A 22,819-nucleotide genomic window follows, 5' to 3' on the forward strand; every position below is an offset into this window, starting at 1 on the left:
GTGCGAGGGGAGGGGCTCCGGGAACCTCCCCAGGGCTGACGCCCCCCGCCCGGTGGGCGCGCGTGGGCGCTCCGGGGAGGGCGGCGCCCCCCTGCGCCGCGCTGGGCGCTCCCCGCCCGGCTGCCGCGTTCTCAGGTGCGCTCGCCTCTCGCTTTGCTCCGCAGCGCCGCCGCCGCCGCCTCCTTCCCGGAGCCCGCTCTCCGGCGGAGCAGGGAGCATGGCGGCGGCTCTGCTCAGCGAGCTGGAGATCAAGCACCGCTCCATGGCCGAGGAGGATCCCAACGGCAACCAGCACGGGGCGGCGGCCCGCAGCAGCACCGTGCCCCGCTGGGGCCCGCAGCACGCCGGGGCCCGCCAGCTGGCCCAGCTCTACTCGCCCGGTAAGGCTGCCCGCCCCCGGCCCGCCCGCAGCCGCAGGGACCTAGCGCGGAGGGAGGGGCGAATGGCATCATGTCCCCGGCTTTCCGCGGCGCTTTCATCCTCCTCGTCCGCCCCCCGCCCGCTGCTGCTGCTTCTTCGTACAGTTCATAGACTAACGCGGTGCAAGTGGCCCAGAGCCACGCAGATACGGGGCGTCAAGGGAGGGCGAATGTGGCGGTCCGGGACCTGATTTCCACAGCTGCGGAAAGTGGATGGGCCGTATCCCCTGGCTCCATAGCCCCAGGTGCTGCACACTTCTCTCGGTGTTTAATATAGACTGCACTGATCTAGCCATTCCCTGAGCCCAAACTGGTGCTCTTCTTCACCCTGGCACCTTTAGCTTCATAATCTAATATCCTTGCTCTCGATCCAAGCCCATCTAGGTGACTGTGGCTGCTTTTTAGTTCAGTGGACTGAGTGAAACACTCAAGATGACAGCTAGATGGACAGGGCTGCATTGTTGCATGTCCTCTGTAAAAATGTAATAGAACAACATATGAAGAAGTGACAATGTTAAGGTGAAGACTTTAAATATCATGTTAGGGATGGAGGTTCAGGCCTGGGATAGAGGGATACCAAATCTAATTAATGTAAAAATAAAGAGTTAAAAGTAGTTTTGGGTATTATACTGCCTCCGAGTCCCCCATTAACTTTTGTGGTTTTACAATCATGTTTTCCAATCTTTGAAAACATTTTTCTGTGCTATCTGAAAGGGCCAGGCAACTAGAGAGGAAACCGACTAGCTGAGTAAAATGCTGTCAAATGCACAAAGTAAACTATCTTGGAAAATAGATTTTACATATTTTTCACCCTGTAATCTCTTTCTGTGCCAGTAACCTTTAGCGTCTAGCCACAGACTCCGGCTTTCGAAAGTAACCAGTGATTTTGGGTGCCCAAACTGATTGTCTGAAGGGGGCTGAGCTCCTGCTATCTGATTATCTCACTCCTTTAAGGCATCTCAGGTGTCAGGTTGGGCACCCAATATCGCTAATCACTCTTGAAAATTTTGACTGGATGGGCAGTGGAGTGACTGCGTCTATACTGGTGCGTTTCAGAGCTAAAACTTTTGTCGCTCGGGGGGGGGTGTTTTTTCACACCCCTGAATGACAAAAGTTTTAGCGCTGAAAGTGGCAGTGTAGACACAGCCTTAGTGATCTCAGTCTATTTGAATGAGAGTGGACATGACAAAACCTAGCACTAATTGGTCTCCTTGTTAGCAGTCTTGACAGAGAGAATGGGGTTGAATGGCGCTTGAACTGTGGTCTCAATCAAAGAGGTTGTCCACCCCGGGAGTCATGGGTGAGGCCTATTGATGTGGTGGTATACCCTGGCCTTGATCAAACAACGAGCTTGAGACAGACACACACACACACACACCCTTTGGCCTCGGGAGGACTCTATTAGCAGATTACTGTTTGTTCTAACAGATTAGTATTTAATAAACACTTGATAAATTGTTTTCAAGCTAAGTGTCACACTTGCTCAAGTTTTATATGGCCGATATTTTCCGGTTGGGTTTTTTATTTTATTTTATTTTTTTTGGACAGTCCCAATTATGTTGAAGATGTAGAAAAGTTACTGTCATTTATATGGTGCATTAGTTGTGTATACCACTTTACAATTGCATAGGAAGATTAGGCGCTCTTCAGTGAAAAAGCCTAATCTAATTTAGGCAGATACCACACAAATGACAGAGGATCAGGAACTGAGAGTTTTGGAGAAGAGATCAGCCTTTGAAGTATAAGTGAAAGAAGTAAGCACTGAGGAGGAATTTGAGGGAGAGTGAGGGTGCTTGCTCAGGGGAAGAGGGGAGCTGCTCAAAGTGGAGGGGACAGCATGATAATAGAAAGGTCAAGTGGAAGAAACAAAGGGAGCATTAGGAAGAGAGGATTGATTGGTATTCCGGCTTCTGTCTGGGGTGGAGGTGGAAACGAGTGCTGAGAAGTAGGCTCGAGCAGAGCTAGAGCAGGACTTGGGATTTGAGAATAAAGAGCATATGTTTGATTGATAGGTGGAAGGCCCAGTGAAGTTAGTTGAGAGCAGGGGCAAAGGTTGGAATGGCAGATGATGTTCTTAGCTGCAGTGTTTTGGATAGACTGGTGAAGTAGGAGGACAGAAGGTGGTTGCAGATCATGAGGTAAGAGATGATCATAATGTGGACTGGGTTTGTCATAATGTACAGAGAGGAAGGGTCAGATATTTAAATATAGTGGAAGAAGTGACAGGACTTGGCAAGAGCGTGAATCTGGAAATGGGCTGAAAGACAGCCGGGAGAAGAACAGAACATTAAGGGCTGGTCTATACTTAGCCGCTAGTTCGGTGGCTGGAAATCGAACTTCCTGGTTCGATTTATCGCGTCTGGTCTGGACGCGATAAATCGAACCAGGAAGTGCTCGCCGTCGACTGCGGTTCGACCCACAGTTCCCGGAGTCTCCGGCGCCCATTGGAATTATGGGTTGAGATTGCAATGCCCGGATGATGCAAAGCAGTGCCGCGAGGGGTTCTGGGTACATTGCGTCAGGCCCCTCCCCCGCCGTCACAGCAACGGCAGACAATAGATTCGCGCCTTTTTACCTGGGTTACCTGTGCAGACAACATACCACGCCAAGCATTGAGCCCGCTCAGCTCAGCTCACCGTCACCATATGTCTTCCGGGTGCCGGCAAACGTGGGACTGCATTGCTAAACAGCAGCAGCAGCTTACTGCCTTTTGGCGGTAGACGGTGCAGCATGACTGGTAGCCTTCATTGGCGATCTGGGTGCTGGCAGCTGTGGGGCTGGCAGCCGTAGGGCTGCATTGCACCAGCCCCTTGCCTTTTGGTAGAAGATGGTATATTATGACTGGTATCCGTCGTCGTCGTACTGCAGTGGCTGTCGATCATGGGCACCCGGGCAGACAATGATGGTTATCAGTCGTAGTATGCTATTTTCTGCCAGGCGCCCTGCTGGCTCATTGCACGTTAGCAGAGTCGTAGTATGCTATTTTCTGCCAAGTGCCCAGTATTGTCTGCTAAGCACCCAGAAGAGGCCGATGGCGATCTGGGTGCTGGCAGACGTGGGGCTGGCAGACGTGGGGCTAGATTGCTACACAGCAGCAACCCCTTGCCTTTTGGGCAGTAGATAGCATATTACGATTGGTATCCGTCGTTGTCATATTGCAGTGGGTATCAGATGGTGCAATAGACCTGAAGGCTTACTGCCAAGCGCCCAGTATTTGCTGCCAAGCACCCAGAAAATGCCAAGGGCTATCAGTCATGCTGCACCGTCGTCTTAAGATGTAAAAAATAGATTTATTCTGTATTCATTTGCTTCCCCCCTCCCTCCTGCTAAACCCAGGCTTTTGAGTTCAATCTTTGGGGGGGGGCATTCTGTGTGACAGTTGTTTGTGTTTCTCCCTGATGCAAAGCCACCTTTCTTGATTTTAATTCCCTGTACCTGTACGCCATGTCGTCACTCACCCCTCCCTCTCTCCCTCCCTCCCTCCCTCCCTTCTTCCCCTGGTCCGTCAGATACTACTTTCGCGCCTTTTTTCAGACCAGACGCCATAGCCAGCACTGGGATCATGGAGCCCGCTCAGATCACCGCGGCAATTATGAGCACTATGAACACCACGCGCATTGTCCTGGAAAACATGCAGAGCCTCCTGGACATGCCAAAGCCAAACCAGGACCAGCTGAGGAGGAGGCGATTGCAGCGCGGCGACGATAGTGATGAGGAAATTGACATGGACCTCTCACAAGGCACAGGCCCCAGCAATGTGGAAATCCTGGTGTTACTGGGGCAGGTTCATGCCGTGGACCGCCGATTCTGGGCCCGGGAAACAAGCACAGAGTGGTGGGACCGCATCGTGTTGCAGGTCTGGGACGATGCCCAGTGGCTGCGAAACTTTCGCATGCGTAAGGGCACTTTCATGGAACTTTGTGACTTGCTTTCCCCTGCCCTGAAGCGCCAGAATACCAGGATGAGAGCAGCCCTCACAGTGGAGAAGCGAGTGGCGATAGCCCTGTGGAAGCTTGCAACGCCAGACAGCTACCGGTCAGTCGGGAATCAATTTGGAGTGGGCAAATCTACTGTGGGGGCTGCTGTGATCCAAGTTGCCAGGGCAATGAGAGACCTGGTGATATCAAGGGTAGTGACTCTGGGAAACGTGCAGACCATAGTGGATGGCTTTGCTGCAATGGGATTCCCAAACTGTGGTGGGGCGATAGACGGAACCCATATCCCTATCTTGGCACCAGCGCACCAAGCCACCGACTACATAAACCGCAAGGGGTACTTTTCAATGCTGCTGCAAGCCCTGGTGGATCACAAGGGACGTTTCACCGACATCAACGTGGGCTGGCCGGGAAGGGTACATGATGCTCGCGTCTTCAGGCAGTCTCTTCTGTTTCGAAAGCTGGAGGAAGGGACTTTCTTCCCGGACCAGAAAATAACCATTGGGGATGTTGAAATGCCTATCGTGATCCTTGGGGACCCAGCCTACCCCTTAATGCCATGGCTCATGAAGCCGTACACAGGCAGCCTGGACAGTAGTCAGGACCTGTTCAACTACAGGCTGAGCAAGTGCCGAATGGTGGTGGAATGTGCATTTGGCCGTTTAAAAGCGCGCTGGCACAGCTTACTGACTCGCTCAGACCTCAGCGAAAAGAATCTCCCCATTGTTATTGCTGCTTGCTGTGCGCTCCACAATATATGTGAAAGTAAGGGGGAGACATTTATGGCGGGGTGGGAGGTTGAGGCAAATCGCCTGGCCGCTGATTACGCGCAGCCAGACACCAGGGCGGTTAGAGGAGCACAGCAGGGCGCGGTGCGCATCAGAGAAGCGTTGAAAACCAGTTTTGTGACTGGCCAGGCTACGGAGTGAAACTTCTGTTTGTTGCTCCTTGATGAACCCTCTGCCCCTCCCCCACCACCCTGTTAACTCTACTTCCCTGCAAACCAACCACCCCACCCTCCCCTACTACCCTCCCCCCTTCGAGCACCACTTGCAGAGGCAATAAAGTCATTGTTGCTTCACATTCATGCATTCTTTATTAATTCAGCACACAACTAGGGGGATAATTGAAAAGGTAGCCCGGGATGGGTGGGGGAGGAGGGAAGGAAAAGGACACACTCCAATGTAAAACTTTAAAACTTATTGCTATGGAAATCATCTAGGGTGGAGTGAGTGGGTGGCCGAAGGCCCCCCCACCGTGTTCTTGGGCGTCTGGGTGAGGAGGCAATGGGACTTGGGGAGGAGGGCTGCTGGTTACAGAGGGGCTGTAGCAGCGGTCTCTGCTCCTGCTGCCTTTCCTGCAGCTCAACCATACGCAGGAGCATATCACTTTGATGCTCCAGCAGCCGGAGCATCGACTCTTGCTTTCTGATTACAAGTTGACGCCACCTCTCCTCTTCAGCCCGCGTTTCAGCACGCAACTTCTCCTCTTCAGCCCGCGATTCAGCACGCCACCTCTCCTCTCGCTCATATTGGGCTTTTTTAAAATCAGTCATTGACTGCCTCCACGCATTCAGCTGTGCTCTGTCAGCGTGGGAGGCAGTCTGAAGTTCAGTAAACATTTCGTCACGCGTCCTTCGCTTCCTTCTTCGAATATTCACTAGCCTCTGCGAAGGAGTAAGATTTGCAGCTGGTGGAGAAGGGAGAGGTTGTTAAAAAAGATACATTTTAGAGAACAATGGGTAGACTCTTTCACGTTAGATTTTGCTGTTCACAACATCACACAGCACATGTGCTTTCGTTACAAGGTCGCATTATTCCTCTTATATTGAGAGTCTCCTGGTTTGGTGTGAGAGATCACTCACGCAGTGCCAGGACACAGATTTCAGCTTGCAGGCAGCCATGGTAAGACATATAGTCTTTGGGCTTTTTTAACCTTCTTAACATGTGGGGATGGTTTCAAACAGTTCTGCCCTCATTTCCCATACCAAGCACCCGTGCCATTTAAAATGGGTTTGCAATGTAAAAGGAGGGGCTGCGATTTCAGGTTTAACATGCAGCACAAACCCAACTAACTCCCCTCCCCCACACACCCAATTCTCTGGGATGGTCACTTCAACCCTCCCCCCCACCGCGTGGTTAACAGCGGGGTATATTTCTGTTCAGCAGAGCAGGAAGGGGCACCTCTGAATGTCCCCTTAATAAAATTGCCCCATTTTAACCAGGTGACCGTGAATGATATCACTCTCCTGAGGATAACAAAGAGAGATAAGGAATGGATGTTGTCTGCATGCCAGCAAACACCGGGACCATACGCTGCCATGCTTTGTTATGCAATGATTCCAGACTACGTGCTACTGGCCTGGCGTGGTAAAGTGTCCTACCATGGCGGACAGGATAAGGCAGCCCTCCCCAGAAACCTTTTGCAAAGGCTTTGGGAGTACATGAAGGAGAGCTTTCTGGAGATGTCCCTGGAGGATTTCCGCTCCATCCCCATACACGTTAACAGACTTTTCCAGTAGCTGTACTGGCCGCGATTGCCAGGGCAAATTAATCATTAATCATTAAACACGCTTGTTTTTAAACCATGTGTAATTTTTGCAAAGGTACACTCACCAGAGGTCCCCTGTGTGCCCTCAGGGTCTTGGGTGAGTTCGGGGGTTACTGGTTCCAGGTCCAGGGTGACAAACATATCCTGGCTGTTGGGGTAACTGGTTTCTCCGCTTCCTTGCTGCTGTGAGCTATCTATGTTCTCTCCATCCTCATCTTCCTCGTCCGCCGAACCCGCTTCCCCGTTTCCAGAGAGGGACTCATAGAACACGCTTGGGCTAGTGGTGGCTGCACCCCCTAGAATGGCATGCAGCTCCGCGTAGTAGCGGCATGTTTGCGGCTCTGCCCCGGACCTTCCGTTTGCGTCTCTGACTTTGTGGTAGGCTTGCCTTAGCTCCTTAATTTTCACGCGGCACTGCTGTGCATCCCTGTTATGGCCTCTGTCCTTCATGGCCTTGGAGATCTTTTGTAATGTTTTGCCATTTCTTTTACTGCTTCGGAGTTCGGCGAGCACTGATTCATCTCCCCAGATGGCGATCAGATCCCGTACCTCCCGCTCGGTCCAGGCTGGAGCTCTTCTGCGATCCTGGGACTGGGACTGGGACTCCATCACGGTTACCTGTGCTGATGGGCTCTGCATGGTCACCTGTGCTCTCCACGCTGAGCAAACAGGAAATGAAATTCAAACGTTCGCGGGGCTTTTCCTGTCTACCTGGCCAGTGCATCTGAGATGAGAGTGCTGTCCAGAGCGGTCACAATGAAGCACTGTGGGATAGCTCCCGGAGGCCAGTAATGTCGAATTCCGTCCACACTAACCCAATTCCGACCCCCTAAGGCCGATTTTATCGCTAATCCCCTTGTCGAGGTGGTGTTAGGAAACCGGTTTAAAGGGCCCTTTAAGTCGACAGAAAGGGCTTCGTAGTGTAAACGTGGCCAGGCTTAAGTCGATTTAACGCGGCTAAAGTCGACCTAAACTCGTAGTGTAGACCAGGCCTTTGAAAAGAGGGCAGTCCATGATGTTAAGGTAGGTAAGAGATTAAGGAGAATGAATAGAGTGAAGAGACCTTTGGGTTTGGCTCAGAATTGGTCACTGGAGGTAATGATGACACTTTCAGTAATATGGAGAGAGCAAAAGCCTTGAATTTGACATTGTTGCCAACCTCTGAAGAGGTTTGTGTGTGTTACTCATTAAAAAGAGGTCCCATCTGGTGGAGTACCCATATGTTTATTTAATGAAAAGCAAATTGCTAAGATGTTTGTAGTTTTAATGGAGATGGGGTTGAAGGGTTAATTTTTCAACTGGTTTTGAAACCTTGTATTTTACAATGAAAAGGTCATGTTTGTGGATGGACATTAGAGGGTATATTTTTGGCACAGTGTGCCATGGATTGAGCCGCATGACTTCCATTAATGTTAATGTGAATAGCACAACTAAATCTGTGTCCATTTTCCTAAAAAATTCTTTAGATGTAATTATATAATAGTAAAATCATTCTTAATTAGGCTTGAACAGTGACATTTTTAGGCTTCAGAGTGGCAACCAATTTATGTATAAGGTTTAAAACAATACAATTGTAATTTCAACATGTTTGTCACTAAAACATAAGAGTGAGCCCTAACAATCAAGAAATGGTGATAAGTTCTTTCTGCAGCTAAAAATCTGTGTTGAATGTATGTCCAGAATAGGAGTGTGTGCAGGAGCTAAATAAATATAAGGTAAAAATCTATTTTGTGAAGTCTCTCTTTGAATATTGAAGTTTTTGGTGTAACTTGTGTTTTTGTTTAATACCACTATTACATATATAACTTGGAAACGGTACTCCTCCTCCTCCTCCTTGGAAAAATGCAGTTTGGATCAGTGGAGGGGTCACACTTCTGGAAGTTGTTTCAATGGCAGATCTCAAAATAAAGGTGTGGCTCCATGGAGCTAGGACCCAGTTTACAAATGCAGGCTCTCAGTCTGCAAATGGATAAGTGGTACAGACCTTTACACCTACGTTAAGTTCTGTTGAAGCCAGTGGGACTCAATATATATGAAAGGGTCAGTTCAAGTGCACCTGTTTGTGGGATCAAGATCATGTTCTGCATGCACGCAGACACACACGTGTTCTCTCTCAATCCGTGGGAGCCTGGGTTGCAAGCTTTGTGGACCCCAAGGACTGACCTGAATTCATTTTCAGCATGGATATTATTGCTGTTATGTATAAGATGATACTCATTCAAGCAATTATATTCAAAACCAATATACCAAAGCTTTGATATTTGATTTTGAATTTCTGGTCCACCACGTTTACTTTGCACTGCTCAGGTGGAACTAAGTGGAAGAATTCTGGTCATAGCCAGCAGGCAGAGAATTCCCCTCATGAAGGAGAATTTTCTGCTGGTATCAGTGTGACAAAGAAAGTGGAGCTGGCTCCTCCACCCTCTCACCTTCCTCCATGTCCAGACACAAATAATTGTAATATCTCACCTTCATCAGTAGATTTGAAAGCACTTTACAAAGGATGTCAGTGTAATTATCAAATGAGCGTCTAGAGCCTACACGTCAAAGTTACCTTTTAGTCTCTTTCCATCTATTAAAAACTCTGCACAGGTGGTTTAAAATAAGCTTTGTTGCATCACATAACGAAAAGTGATGATCCTTAAGCTGGTAAATAATTTCAATAAATGATCTACTGGTATTTTGACGCTGGGTGGATGTTGCTCAGAAATGATCACATACACATTACACAATGACTCAATCAATGCAGAAAAACTTGCCTTTTTTTTAAAAATCCATACAGAGAAAATCCAGTCTGGCTACTCCCTGTGACAGTTTTATGCATATCTCTTTCAGTCAGTCAGTCATAAACAGCACAGAGGTATTGCTATCACCAGCACCTTGTCCTGATTTCCTCTTCCATGTGTTTTTATGTACCTTGTGGAAGTAACTCTTTAATCTCATCTGTGTATTTACCTCTGAATCTTCACTGCAAATTTTTCACTAGTGTAGCTTAAATATCACCACATCTTCAGTGAGGGCCTGATTCTGTGACACATGCTCATACTGAGTAACTCTCCTGTACAAAAATAGTTCCATTAACTATGGGTGTTAAATGATATTCAGAGTGATAGCAAAGGTTACAGATTCTCTGGAACTTGGTATTGGGTGGACCGAGTTCTGTTAAAAGTACCTGTTGGCATTAATTGCTCAAACTCTCGTCACTTGCTGCTCAACAGCAAACCAATAAACACCTATTGGATGACTTTCTTCTGCCTCTCATCTGGGTGTAGCTTTTTGCCTCCTTACAGTGATATTCCTAAAATCCAGATATGATGCTACTCTTGCTCAACTCACAGCACTTCACAACAAAAGCAATTATACCCAGTCCTCTCCCTGCCTCAAATGTTTGGAAGTATAAGAGAATGGATTAAAACCCATTTAACATGGTTCATGAAAGAAATTTTTACTTTACATCCTTCTCACTTAGGTCCTGTTCCTTGGCATATGGTTTTAAAATGAATCCAATAACTTACTTTCTATAATTCCATTCTGGTCTAAGAGAGAGAGAGAGCTACTTGCATCTCAGCCTACTTTTTCACAAGTGTTAATTTTTTCTTTAAGGGAATTAGTATATTCTTTCCTTGCTTTAGTTCTTCTTTCAATTAACATCTCTCCTAACAAGGTACAGTATCATAATCTTCATAATAAAGATCAACTAACAGATGCTCCTTCCTACTTTATTCTGTGTTTCCCATTGACCTCAGTACATGATTCATTAATGTTGAAAAGAGTAAGTAAGAAAGATTCAACACTTTCTATCCTCTAATCCTAACATAGGTTTTAGTGCCCTTGTTTAACTCCGTGAGTAACTTTATGATCTTCCATGGCACACCATTTAACTCCAATAGCTTCCTCTCACCAAAGAAAATCATAAATGTTTAAAGTCCAGAAAACACGCCTACAGGTCAGATCCAAATGTCTAGTACTTCTCCATTATTTGTTATAGGTGGAAATTTAACTAAGTACTACTTTTTCCTTTCCTGGTGCTAACTTTATTCAGTTTCTTACTTATTTCAGGTGACCCTGTACCCTGTTTTACATTTTCCTTGGAACCCTTGACAGGTCTGTTTCATGGACATTTTTAACACTTCTTTATGATTTCCTTGTTGTAGGTATAATAACTGCTTTTTTCCAGCCCTGTGTTACTTTTTTTTTTTTTTTTTTTGCCCTTCAGGCTGCACAGATTATAAAATGAGATTTCTCTGCTTCTGACCACTGATCTGCTGTGCCTCTTCTTCCTCTAATCTGCTGTCCTTTTAGTACCTCCACTTTGATTCCACATGTTCTTGGGTGGCCTTTCTTATCCCACCCCCTCTTTTGGATTTAGTGCTTTCTCTAGCTTTTTGGAAGCTGCTGCTCTCTCCATGTTCATTGTCTGTTTGGCATCAGCATGATCTGCAGCTTCGCTCTTTCTCTCTTTCATCCTTCAGAAGATCTCTGCTGCATATGGTGGTCACCTTTCTTTAAAACGGCTTATGCAATCACTCTTTCAAAAACTTAAGCAACCTACCAATCTACCGTCTCGCCTATTCTTATCTTCAGTATTCCCCCCCCTCGTTCGAGATCTGTCACTCTGCATGATTAATTCAGAATAAATAGGATTGGCAAACAGTTTTGGTTCTTATATATTGGCTTTCTATGGGTCCTCAAGTTTTTTTCCCTCTCTGCTAGAAAACCTGCTTCTTTCTCTCTCGGCACCATCCCTTGAGCACTGTCTCTTTCTCTGCTTTTCTGTCTTTGTCTGTTGTCTCCAGGGCCTCCACGGTCACATCATACAGTTCTTCCATCATATCTGGCATTTCTGACCTGATCTACCTCTCTTGCTTGCCTGCATTTTCTCATTAGTTTCAGAGCATCCCCTACTGATTCTGTCAAGCCATTTTTTTTTTAACATTTCCCACAGCTTTTCTAATTTTTTTCCTAAGACTTTTAAAAATGTCCTCTAACAACTAAAGTGAACTGGTGGGGTTTTTATGTGTTAGCTTTCTTTTTTTACTTCCTGTAGTCTTTCTGAACAATCTTCAATCCATCACATTTGTATTACTTCCCACCAGTTACAGGTGTATTTCTGAAACTACCGAGGAATGGCAAGATCCCATGTCAATTTGCTTTTACAATTTGTGATTTCAGTATGCTGAAGTTAACTGAGGGTTACTACCATGTAACTTTAGGATCCTGAGCTTTTAATGTGGTATGTTCCAAGTATGCTTCACTAAGAGTTTATGCTGACAGCGTGTTCTGTATTGCCTTGAGCTTCCAGTTGCATAGTTTTAACAATTTTAACCTAGTGACATTCTCTTTCCTAAGGCCAGGTTTCCCGGGAGATTTTTCCCACATGACACAATTCTCTCTAACTGGAGCACTGACATCTCTTAGCAAAATTAGCTCATCAAGCTTTAGTACTATCTATGTGACCCCCCCTCTCCTCCCCCACACTGTTCATTGTAAACCCCTCCCAAAAATTGTTTGTACATAATCTAGGTAATTCTATTATTTTCATCCCCATGATAGTTGACCATATAGATTGTATTATTATCACAGTGCCTGAATTTGATTTTAGTATACTAGATACATGGAACCCAAGAGACCAATGGATTCTACTAACTTCTTAGTTTTGTAAACTCCTCCTTCCCCCTTACTTTAAAATACTTTTTCATGGGAAATTTAATGAAAGAACAACTCCAAAATATATTTCCAACTATAAAATGGTTGAGGGGAAAACTTAATGTCACCAGCAATAGACTTTATAATGCATGTAAGATGTATCCACATTGGTAGGTGTAGACCATTTGACATAAAAGCAAGAATGTTGTTTTTGTTAAAATAACAATTTAGTTAATGTTTTGCATCTTTTTTTTTTTATTTTGAGTAAACAGCACTATGCAACTTGTTATAATTCTCTGTCATTGCTAGAAAACTGGACAATAGAGCACTCAGATATCACAGTGATGAAAATTCCTAGATAGTGAGATTGGGCAATAGAGTATTGTTCCTGATAAGAGACAAGCAAAGAAATCAATACAGCACACTCGTGCTGTTTTTGTGAATGCTTTCCAAATAATATATATATAAAATACTTTTATTGACTAAAAGTACAGTGCAACAAATAGGAACTGCAGTTTTGAGTGTCTGCGCAAAATAATGCCCTTGGGTTGTAAAATTTGGGTAATTGTGAAATAATGCTTTTGACACATTGTATCATGATCTTTGTAATGTGGTATTGTAATTACAGTAGGACATAGGGAATCTGGAGGTGTAAGTTTTGTTGCCAGCTGTGCTACAGGCTCTCTGTGTGACTTCAGGAAAATAACTCCTATGTGCCAAATAACTTCTCTTTTCCATCTGTAAAATGGGATAATAGAATTTTTGAGGCTTAATTTATAGTTCTTTTGTGACACTGTCACCACCCCCTCTGCAGTCTCATGACAAGGCCGCAGACAAACTCACTCTTGCTTGCATATTTATACCTGCCTCTGGAAATTTCCACACATGCATCCGACGAAGTGGGTATTCACCCACGAAAGCTCATGCTCCAATACGTCTGTTAGTCTATAAGATGCCACAGGACTCTTTGCTGCTTTACAGATCCAGACTAACACGGCTACCCCTCTGATACTTGACACCATGCAAGGCACTGCATTTAGCCGTATGGAGTGGAAATCCATCAACCTCATGAAGAAACTTGCACAAGTACAGACAGATATCATCTTCCTTTCCAAATGCAAATGGATGGACATCATACCAAATGGACTGAAGGTGAAAAATCCATTGCTATCTACATACTACACAGACCACAGTGAGAGATTATTCCATACTCTATCAAAGAAACTGAGGAACCACCTGATCAGCATCCTATACAGCAAACAGGAAAATATCAAAAAAGAGCTCTCCAACCTGGAGACTCTCATAAATAACCAAACTTCCATACAAGCGGACTTCACTAAAATAAGACAGGAGATCTACATTACACACTTCACCTTTCTACAAAGGAAAAAGGACTGTAAGCTGTCTAAAATCCTATCTGCCACATGGGGCCACAACAGTGGTACCCCTAACCCACCCAGCAATATCGTCAATCTATCCAACTACACACTCAGCCTGGCAGAAGAGTCTGTCCCATCTCGGGGACTCTCTTTCTGCCCTGCCACCCCCACAAACATGATACCATTCTGCGGCGATCTGGAAGCCTACTTTCGCCGTCTCTGACTCAAAGAATACTTTCAAGATAACACTGAAAAGCGCACTGATACACAGATACCCTCCCACCAACAGCACAAGAAGAAGAACTTCACATGGACTCCTCCTGAGGGTCGAAATGACAGTCTGGACCTATACATAGAATGCTTCTGCTGACATGCACAGGCAGAAATTGTGGAAAAACAACATCGCTTGCCTCATAACCTAAGTCATGCAGAACGCAATGCCATCCACAGCCTCAGAAACCACCCTGACATCAAAGAGACTGATAAAGGAGGTGCTGTTGTCATCATGAACAGGTCTGACTACCAAAAGGAGGCTGCCAGACAACTCTCCAATACCAAATTCTATAGGCCATTTCCCTCAGATCCCACTGAGGAATACACTAAGAAACTGCACCATCTAATCAGGACACTCCCTACACTAACACAGGAACAAATCAACATACCCTTAGAGCCCCGACCAGGGTTATTCTATCTACTACCCAAGATCCACAAACCCAGAAATCCTGGACGCCCCATCATCTCGGGCATTGGCACTCTCACTGAAGGACTGTCTGGATATGTGGACTCTCTACTCAGACCCTACGCCACCAGCACTCCCAGCTATCTCCGTGACACCACAGATTTCCTGAGAAAACTACAATGCATTGGTGACCTTCCAGAAAACACCATTCTAGCCACCATGGATGTAGAGGCTCTCTACACAAACATCCCACACACAGATGGAATACAAGCTGCCAGGAAGAGTATCCCTGATGATGCCACAGCACAACTGGTTGCTGAGCTCTGTGACTTTATCCTCACACACAACTATTTCAGATTTGGTGACAATATATACCTCCAGACCAGTGGCACCGCTATGGGCACCCGCATGGCCCCACAATATACCAACATTTTTATGGCTGACCTGGAACAACGCTTCCTCAGCTCTCGTCCACTCACGCCCCTTCTCTACCTACGCTACATTGATGACATCTTCATCATCTGGACCCATGGGAAGGAGACTCTGGAAAAATTCCACCACGATTTCAACAGCTTTCACCTCACCATCAACCTCAGCCTGGACCAATCTACATGGGAGGTCCACTTCCTAGACACCACGGTGCAAATAAGTGACGGTCACATTAACACCACCCTATATCGAAAACCCACCGACCGCTATGCCTATCTTCATGCCTCCAGTTTCCATCTCGGACACACCACATGATCCATTGTCTACAGCCAAGCACTGAGATACAACCGTATCTGCTCCAACCCCTCAGACAGAGACCAACATGTACAAAATCTTCACCGAGCATTCTCAAAACTACGACACCTGCATGAGGAAATAAGGAAACAGATCATCAGAGCCAGACGTGTACCCAGAAGCCTCCTACTGCAAGACAAGCCCAAGAAAGAAACCAACAGAACTCCACTGGCCATCACATACAGTCCCCAGCTAAAACCTCTCCAACGCATCATCAGTGATCTACAACCCATCCTGGACAACGAGCCCTCACTTTCACAGGCCTTGGGTGGCAGGCCAGTCCTCGCCCACAGACAACTTGCCAACCTGAAGCATATTCTCACCAGTAACTACACACCGCACCATAGTAACTCTAACTCAGGAACCAATCCATGCAACAAACCTCGATGCCAACTCTGCCCACATATCTACACCATCACAGGACCTAACCAGATCAGTCACACCATCACCGGTTCATTCACCTGCACGTCCACCAATGTAATATATGCCAGCAATGCCCCTCTGCTATGTACATCGGCCAAACTGGACAGTCCCTACGTAAAAGGATAAATGGACACAAATCAGATATTAGGAATGGCAATATACAAAAACCTGTAGGAGAACACTTCAGTCTCCCTGGACACACAATAGCAGATTTAAAGGTAGCCATCCTGCAGCAAAAAAACTTCAGGACCAGACTTCAAAGAGAAACTGCTGAGCTTCAGTTCATCTGCAAATTTGACACCATCAGCTCAGGATTAAACAAAGACTGTGAATGGCTAGCCAACTACAAAAGCAGTTTCTCCTCCCTTGGTGTTCACACCTCAACTGCTAGAAGAGGGCCTTATCCTCCCTGATTGAACTAACCTCGTTATCTCTAGCCTGACTCACTCTTGCTTGCATATTTATACCTGCCTCTGGAAATTTCCACTACATGTATCCGACGAAGTGGGTATTCACCCAAATATGTCTGTTAGTCTATAAGGTGCCAGAGGACTCTTTGCTGCTCTAACCAAGCTACCTTTATAACTGTGTAAGCCCTGCAATTACTACCTAACTGCATGTTGCAGTTCCAACTTCTGTGCAAGTGTTCTTCGGGTTGTTATTGTGAAGCTATTGTTAAAGGAGAAATCCATTTTTAAAATGTAAAATGGTGTAGTTTTTAACTGGCACAATAACCCTTGTTCTGTCATGCTTTTCTCTTTCCTGCTTCTAATAACCCAATAAATATACATATCCTTAATGGATTAAGAGTCAGCTATTACACTTTCCTAAGTGTTTCACAGCTGTTCTGTTTCTTACCATCTATCAAGTGATATAGAACAGCTTTTATAGGGACATTTGTCCCCATTCCTTTCCAGGAGCCAATCAGAATATTTATCATACACTGTGTTAGGGTGTTACATTTCTGCCCCTCACTGTAGTATCCAGATACTGTGTGTTGTCCTGTCCCCATCTAGCTAGTATAGTTAAAAGGTGATCTTATCTCCTGGAGTCAAGTCCTCACTGTTTCTAGTAGCACTACTCCTGTTCTGTTGGCTAAATTAAACCAGAACTCCCTAACCTTGCTATCTTGAGTTGTAGGTATAGTGGTCAGACTCTGTTCAGGTGGTGCCATCCCCACAGATGACAAGAGAGGTGGTTTCCCATCTCAAAGGCAAGGTTAAAAACTCCTATGAATCCCACCAATTGGGCTAGCATCTTTGATTATGGCTGCAAGGATGCATAAGTTATATCAGTATATGTCATTGCTTGGGAGAATGGAAGGAGGGGACAGTATGCATTGGGATGCCTCTGCTTTGTGGCATCTGTATAAGAAAAAAAAACACCTTGCAGTTTTCCTTTGAAAGAGAAATGTAGGGCTGGAAAGCATCTCAAGAGGTCAGCTAGTGCATCCACCTGCACCGAGGCAGGACTAAATATACCTAGACCTTCCCTGGAAGGTGTTTGTCCAACCTGTCTTAAAAACCTCCAAAAATGGGGGTTCCACAACCTCCCTTGGAAGCCCGTGCATAACTATCCTTATAGTTAGAAAACTTTTCCTAATCTCTAACCTAAAATCTCCCTTGCTATAGATTACACCAATTACTCTTTGTTCTACCTTCAGTGGACATGGAGAACAATTGCTTACCCTCTTCTTTAAAAAAGCTCTTAACATATTTGAAGACTGTTGTCAGGTTGCCCTTCCATTTTCTTTTTTCAGGATTACCAATGCCCATTTTTATCCTTTCCTTGTATATCACATTTTCTAAAAATAATATTTTATTGCTCTCCTGTGGATTCTCTCCAGTTTGTCCACATCTTTCCTAAAGTGTGGTGCACAAAACTGGATGCAGTAGTCCAGTTGAGGCCTCACCGCCCGTGTCGTACATAGGACACTCCTGTTAATATAACCCAGAATGATGCTTGCCTTTTTCGCAACTTCACGTTGTTGGCTCAGACTTAATTTGTGATCCACTATAACTCTGAAATCCTTTTCAGCAGTACCATTGGCTCTCCAGTTATTCCCCATTTTGTAGTTGTGCATTTGATTTTTTTCCCCTTCCTTAGTGAAGTGTTTTGCATTTGTTACTGAATTTTATTTTGTTGATTTCAGACCAACTCTCCAATTTGTCAAGGACACTTGGAATTCTAATCCTGTCATCCAAAGTGATTGCAACCCCTCCCAGCTTGCCGTCATCCATCGATTTTATAATTGGTATTCACGCCAATTCATTATCCAAGTTATCAAAGTTTGTCTGACTTGACTATAATTCCTTGGGACTTCTTTATTCCCCTTTTTAAAGACAGGTGCTATGTTTGCCCTTCTCCAGTTTTCTTGGACCTCACCTGTCCTGCATGAATTATCAAAGATAATTGCTGATGGTTCTAAGATTGCTTCAGCTTGTTCCTTAAGTACCGTAGGATGAATTTCATCAGGCCCTGCTGACTTGAATATGTCTAACGTATCTAAATATTCTTTAACCTGTTCTTTTCCTGTTTGGGGTTTGTGTTCCTTCACCCTTGTAGCTAATACTGTGTTAAGCAGCTGGTCACAATTTAACCTTTTTAGCGAAGACTGAAGCAAAACAGGCATTAAACACTTCAGCCTTTGTGATGTTACCCACTAATAGCTTTCCTTCCCTGCTAAGTAGTGGACCTCTGTAGGGAACTCTGTATTATCCTGCTTGCTAAATTCATTGTGGGGAACCCTGAAATGAAGAGGAGGATTAGGCATTATTTTGTGAAGGGGAGAGCGTCTTAAATGAATAGCTGAATAACCTGTTCCCTTATTATGTATGGATTTTTAAGAAGTTGTTGTCTCTTTCAGTGTACTTATTCTCACATAAAGGGGATATTTCTGCAATTTTTTGGGAATATTAAAATCCTAATTTACTGAAAGATGTAATAAGAAGGGGGAAATAAATGCTTTAACACGGTCCATTGTCACATGCAAAATCCTTGATTTGTTAAAAGAGCCATGTAGAGAGGAAGCATTTTATCTTAATCTCACTGGGCTCTGTTCAGCAGAAAAGAACCACAGACTTTTGTGGTGCAGAAGTCCACAGATCTGGCTCTGTGGTGGGTGTCTCCCATAGAGTTCTTGCTTAAGGTTGGAAAGCTTATACATTGAATCAGTAGGGCCCAATTATTAGCTTCCCCACCACCCTCCTCCCATAGTACTGATTTTTGTGCAATCGCATCCACAGTCACTAGCCAGGTGTGCCCTTCTGCTTGAGAGAAACACTGAAACTTTTTAATTCCGAGAGATCTATTACTTATGGTGGTTTCTTCTTTTTTTAAAAATATATCATCTTTCAGGGTGTGTGTGTGTGTGTGTGTGTCTGTAATGCACAGCTATCATATTCTCAAATAAAATACTTTAAATGAAAGTTACAGTTGTTTCAGTAAGTACTTTAAGCCTTTATACAAAAACAATTCAAACAAACCTAAACATTAAAGTATCAAAATGACAAGTTAAGGTAATTTACAAAGCATATTCTAATACTTCGCAGCTCATACATTTGCTTACCAGCAGTAAGATTTACGCATTCCAATAGCCTGACCTCTGACCCATAAAATAGATTTATAAATACTTCTTGGAGAGGCCTACATCAGGAGGTCTGCAGCAGGGGAGCATCCACTACATGGTTTGAAGGACAAAAAGAAAGCGAAGTAGTGCACCATACTGCCACTTGTGCACCATACCTACAGTAACTATGAGATACTCAATTTTTATTAACTTAGTCCATAAAATAGGGGTTTTACTGTGCTTGGGAGGCTCTCATGTACAGGGACTGCATAAGTACACAGATTGCTAAAGAGGTATTTTAGGGTTACAATCCTGGGACGCATTCATCACTGTATTCCACCGACTTCTGCTAGTTGCAAAAAACTGCCTGCAGGGGTGCCCGACAGTAGCGAGCCCACTCTGGTGGATCAGGGAGGTAAATGGCACAGTTCAGAAGGTGATATGGCCAGGTTGCCTGAATGCTGCTGAGTCAGTATATCCTTCACACAGTTTTTCTTGGTTGGACTCCCGTGGAAAAATGCAGAACCAGTGTGAAGGGCAGCCATGAGAACAGCATATGGCTTCCCCTGGGGATGCATGCCCACGTTATCACAGCTGCCTAAGGGTACAATATCTCATGTTTTAAATTCAAATGTGCTAGTCTGTATAGATAGATACATAGCAGCCCTTACGCTATCCCTCACCTGCAGACACTGTAGGAGGCGTGACTGGTGCAAGGGTTTCCGTCTGGCACTTCCCTGTGCTTTGCTGTTCCTCAGCTGCTCTATTGGCCCCTTGGAGCAATTGGCAGCTGGTGCAAATTAGAGCAGTCTTCAGACTGCTCTATCTTATGCTGGCGCACGATCGTCTGTACAATTCTCTCCTGAGTTTTACTGTGTGCTCCTTGGCCAGAGCCTGGGATCTGGACCTCTAAGCCTAATTTCTAATTTATGTTTCACCACTTTGCTTTCTTCAGTTCATTCTGCCAGGACAAGGAAATACTCAGTTCTCTGATACTTCTACAATGATGTAGTGTTTGGGCCTGCAAACATGGCAGGGACATACTTAAATTTAAACCAAAAAAAGAAGTTTTTATCTTGTGGTTTCTGGTGTTCATGTGTTTTGTTTATTTTTTTCATATACAAAACCCTAACTACATGATTGTGTCTCTTAAGTTTGTAAGAATAATATGTTTAATTTAATTTATGTCCTGTTTATTCGTTTATGCTCCCAGTAGTCAAAATACCTTTTTAGTGTCTTTTTTTGTCCTTTCATGAAAGCTCTTTTAATAGCTTTTAAAATAAATATGCTAGATTGATTTTTCATGTAATGGAAAGATTAGGTTTTTACTGTAATTCTCTTGATAACCCTTAGTAATGAAGCATCACATAAAAGGCTCTCATCTAAGAAGGCAAAATCTTCCTTAAAGTTAAAACACAATTCTTTTGAAGAACACTTACTAGCTCTTATACAAACTCTCTTTTCTTTATCTTTAGTGTCTTTGTTTGAGGTATGACTTCGTTTTTGATCTTTTATCATCTTTTATCATCTTTGCCTAAGCTTTTATATTGCAATTTTTTTATTCATACTTTCAATTTTCTCTTATATGATTGTTTTAGGTTTCTAAATGTGTTAGATTTTTTCTTTTTTTCCTAAGATTAGCTTTCTTCTCCCCACTTTTTAGGTCCATACATTGTTTTTTTTTCTTCTTAATTTAAAGCTTTACCTGCTTCAATGCAGTCTCTTCCTTGCATCATATTATTCCATTTCCTGCTAATTAGCATGGCAAAATTTTATTAAAAGTTTCTTTTACCATCCACAACATCTCTAGGCTTGGGCCTGTGTGAAACTGGCAGAGAACAGGTGTCTGGAATTAAAGCATACAGCTTTATAAACACAAACTTTTAAAAATGAAAAGTATTCTTTTTCAGGAACAAATCTAGATTAGCTTCCCAGCTATTCTTTAGCAAAGACATTCTTGCATAATTTTTGCCATTTTTGCTATACCAGAATCTCATAAATCCGGTCAGTAGTTGCGGAGGAGACCTCTAAGAAACAGATGCTCTGGGAAGGTGTTGGTGATTCCTCCGATGTTGCTTTTCTCTGTGCTTCTGGAAGTGTCCTCTTTTGGATGGGACACAAAAGAGATTGTCTGAACATTAAAAGATCCTATGGGACTTCTTGCAAGAGTATGGGTCCTGGCCAAATTACAGCTTGGATAATTACATGCCACCTATTTGAATCCCCAGTGAAGTTTTGATTGGATATGGTGGGTATTGTTCACTTTCTGCCCTAAACAGTTGTGTAGTGCTGCTGTGTGTGTCATTAAACAGCTGCTATATTCCACCCCAGGGATGGCTGAAATTCAGTTGTGGATGAAGTAAATGATTCCTGTATCTGGTGCCTTACCTACCACTACAGGGGCATTGTGAGGCTTAATTAATAAACATTTGCAAAGGACCTTGAGATTCACTGATGGGTGAGTAGCTGGAGAAATACAGAAGTATTGATTTGAATTTTCTTTCAATTCGATGAACAATAGAGGGGCTTCCCCCTTTACATGCAGTTTTTGTGACAGGCTCCTTCCATCTGCTGACAAGCTATGTATTTTTAATATACAGACACTCCCCGGGTTACGCAAACCCAACTTACGCAAACCTATGCTTACGGAAAAAGTTCCGTAAGCTTTCCCCCCCCCCCCCAATTGTCGGGTATATGTCTCCGAGTTATGCAAAATTCGACATACGCAAGGCATAAGTCGGGGAGCGTCTGTAATGGACTGCAGTGTTAAACTTTCTGATGGTAACCTATGTTAGATTTCACATGATTGAGGTCCCACTGTGAATGATGAGGCTCAGCCGATTGGAAACTTGCTGTATCTCGCATTTGCTCAAACAGCTGCTGCTCTGGTGGTGATTAAAGCAGAAGTGGTTGGGTGGTGATCATTATTTATTCATTCTTTTGGTTTATACACTACAACTATTTCTAACTTCCTAGGCACTTTTCAAACTTTTAAAAACATGTGCAGTAATCAGATTCATACTGACATTACAATCTTTCAGCCCCAGATAAGATTCTCCATCAAGTTAAAGCCCTCACTCCCAATCATCCTCAAGAAAAAACTGTTAATGTGTCCTGAAGGTCAATAGATTCAAGCTCCGGCAGACTAAGCCAGGAAGCAAATTCCAGAGTGAAGGGCTCTCTGCTGAGAATGACTTGCCCACAGCTCCCAGATGAACAATTGTCCAGGTGCTCTCAAGTGTTGAGATACCACCCAGAAAGAGGGGGTGTCACAGATACTGAAGAGTCCAAATTAAAAGGGTTTTATAGATCAAAGATAGCGGTTTGAATGGCACCTGGAAAGAAAGCAGCAGCCAATGCATCTTCTGGAGCATGGGTGTAAATACCTCCTGTCAAGGCTGGATCCCCACTTTGAACTTTAGGGTTCAAATGTAGGG

General features: G+C 44.4%; 1 protein-coding gene across 1 annotated transcript in view; it reads left to right on the forward strand.

Annotated features, from left to right (window-relative positions):
* Nucleotides 1–170: 170 nt before the first annotated feature.
* LOC112112247 (transmembrane protein 189-like) overlaps nucleotides 171–22,819 on the forward strand; it is a 75,835-nt gene continuing 53,186 nt past the window's right edge. Inside the window, exon 1 of the mRNA XM_024208091.1 lies at nucleotides 171–380. Within this exon, the coding sequence (XP_024063859.1) occupies nucleotides 218–380 (163 nt within the window). The 5' untranslated portion in view covers nucleotides 171–217. The remainder of the gene's footprint in view (nucleotides 381–22,819) is intronic.

The sequence above is a fragment of the Terrapene carolina genome, unplaced genomic scaffold (genome assembly GCF_002925995.2).
Source record: "Terrapene carolina triunguis isolate 2854851 unplaced genomic scaffold, T_m_triunguis-2.0 Scaffold130, whole genome shotgun sequence".
Lineage (NCBI taxonomy): Eukaryota > Metazoa > Chordata > Testudines > Emydidae > Terrapene > Terrapene triunguis.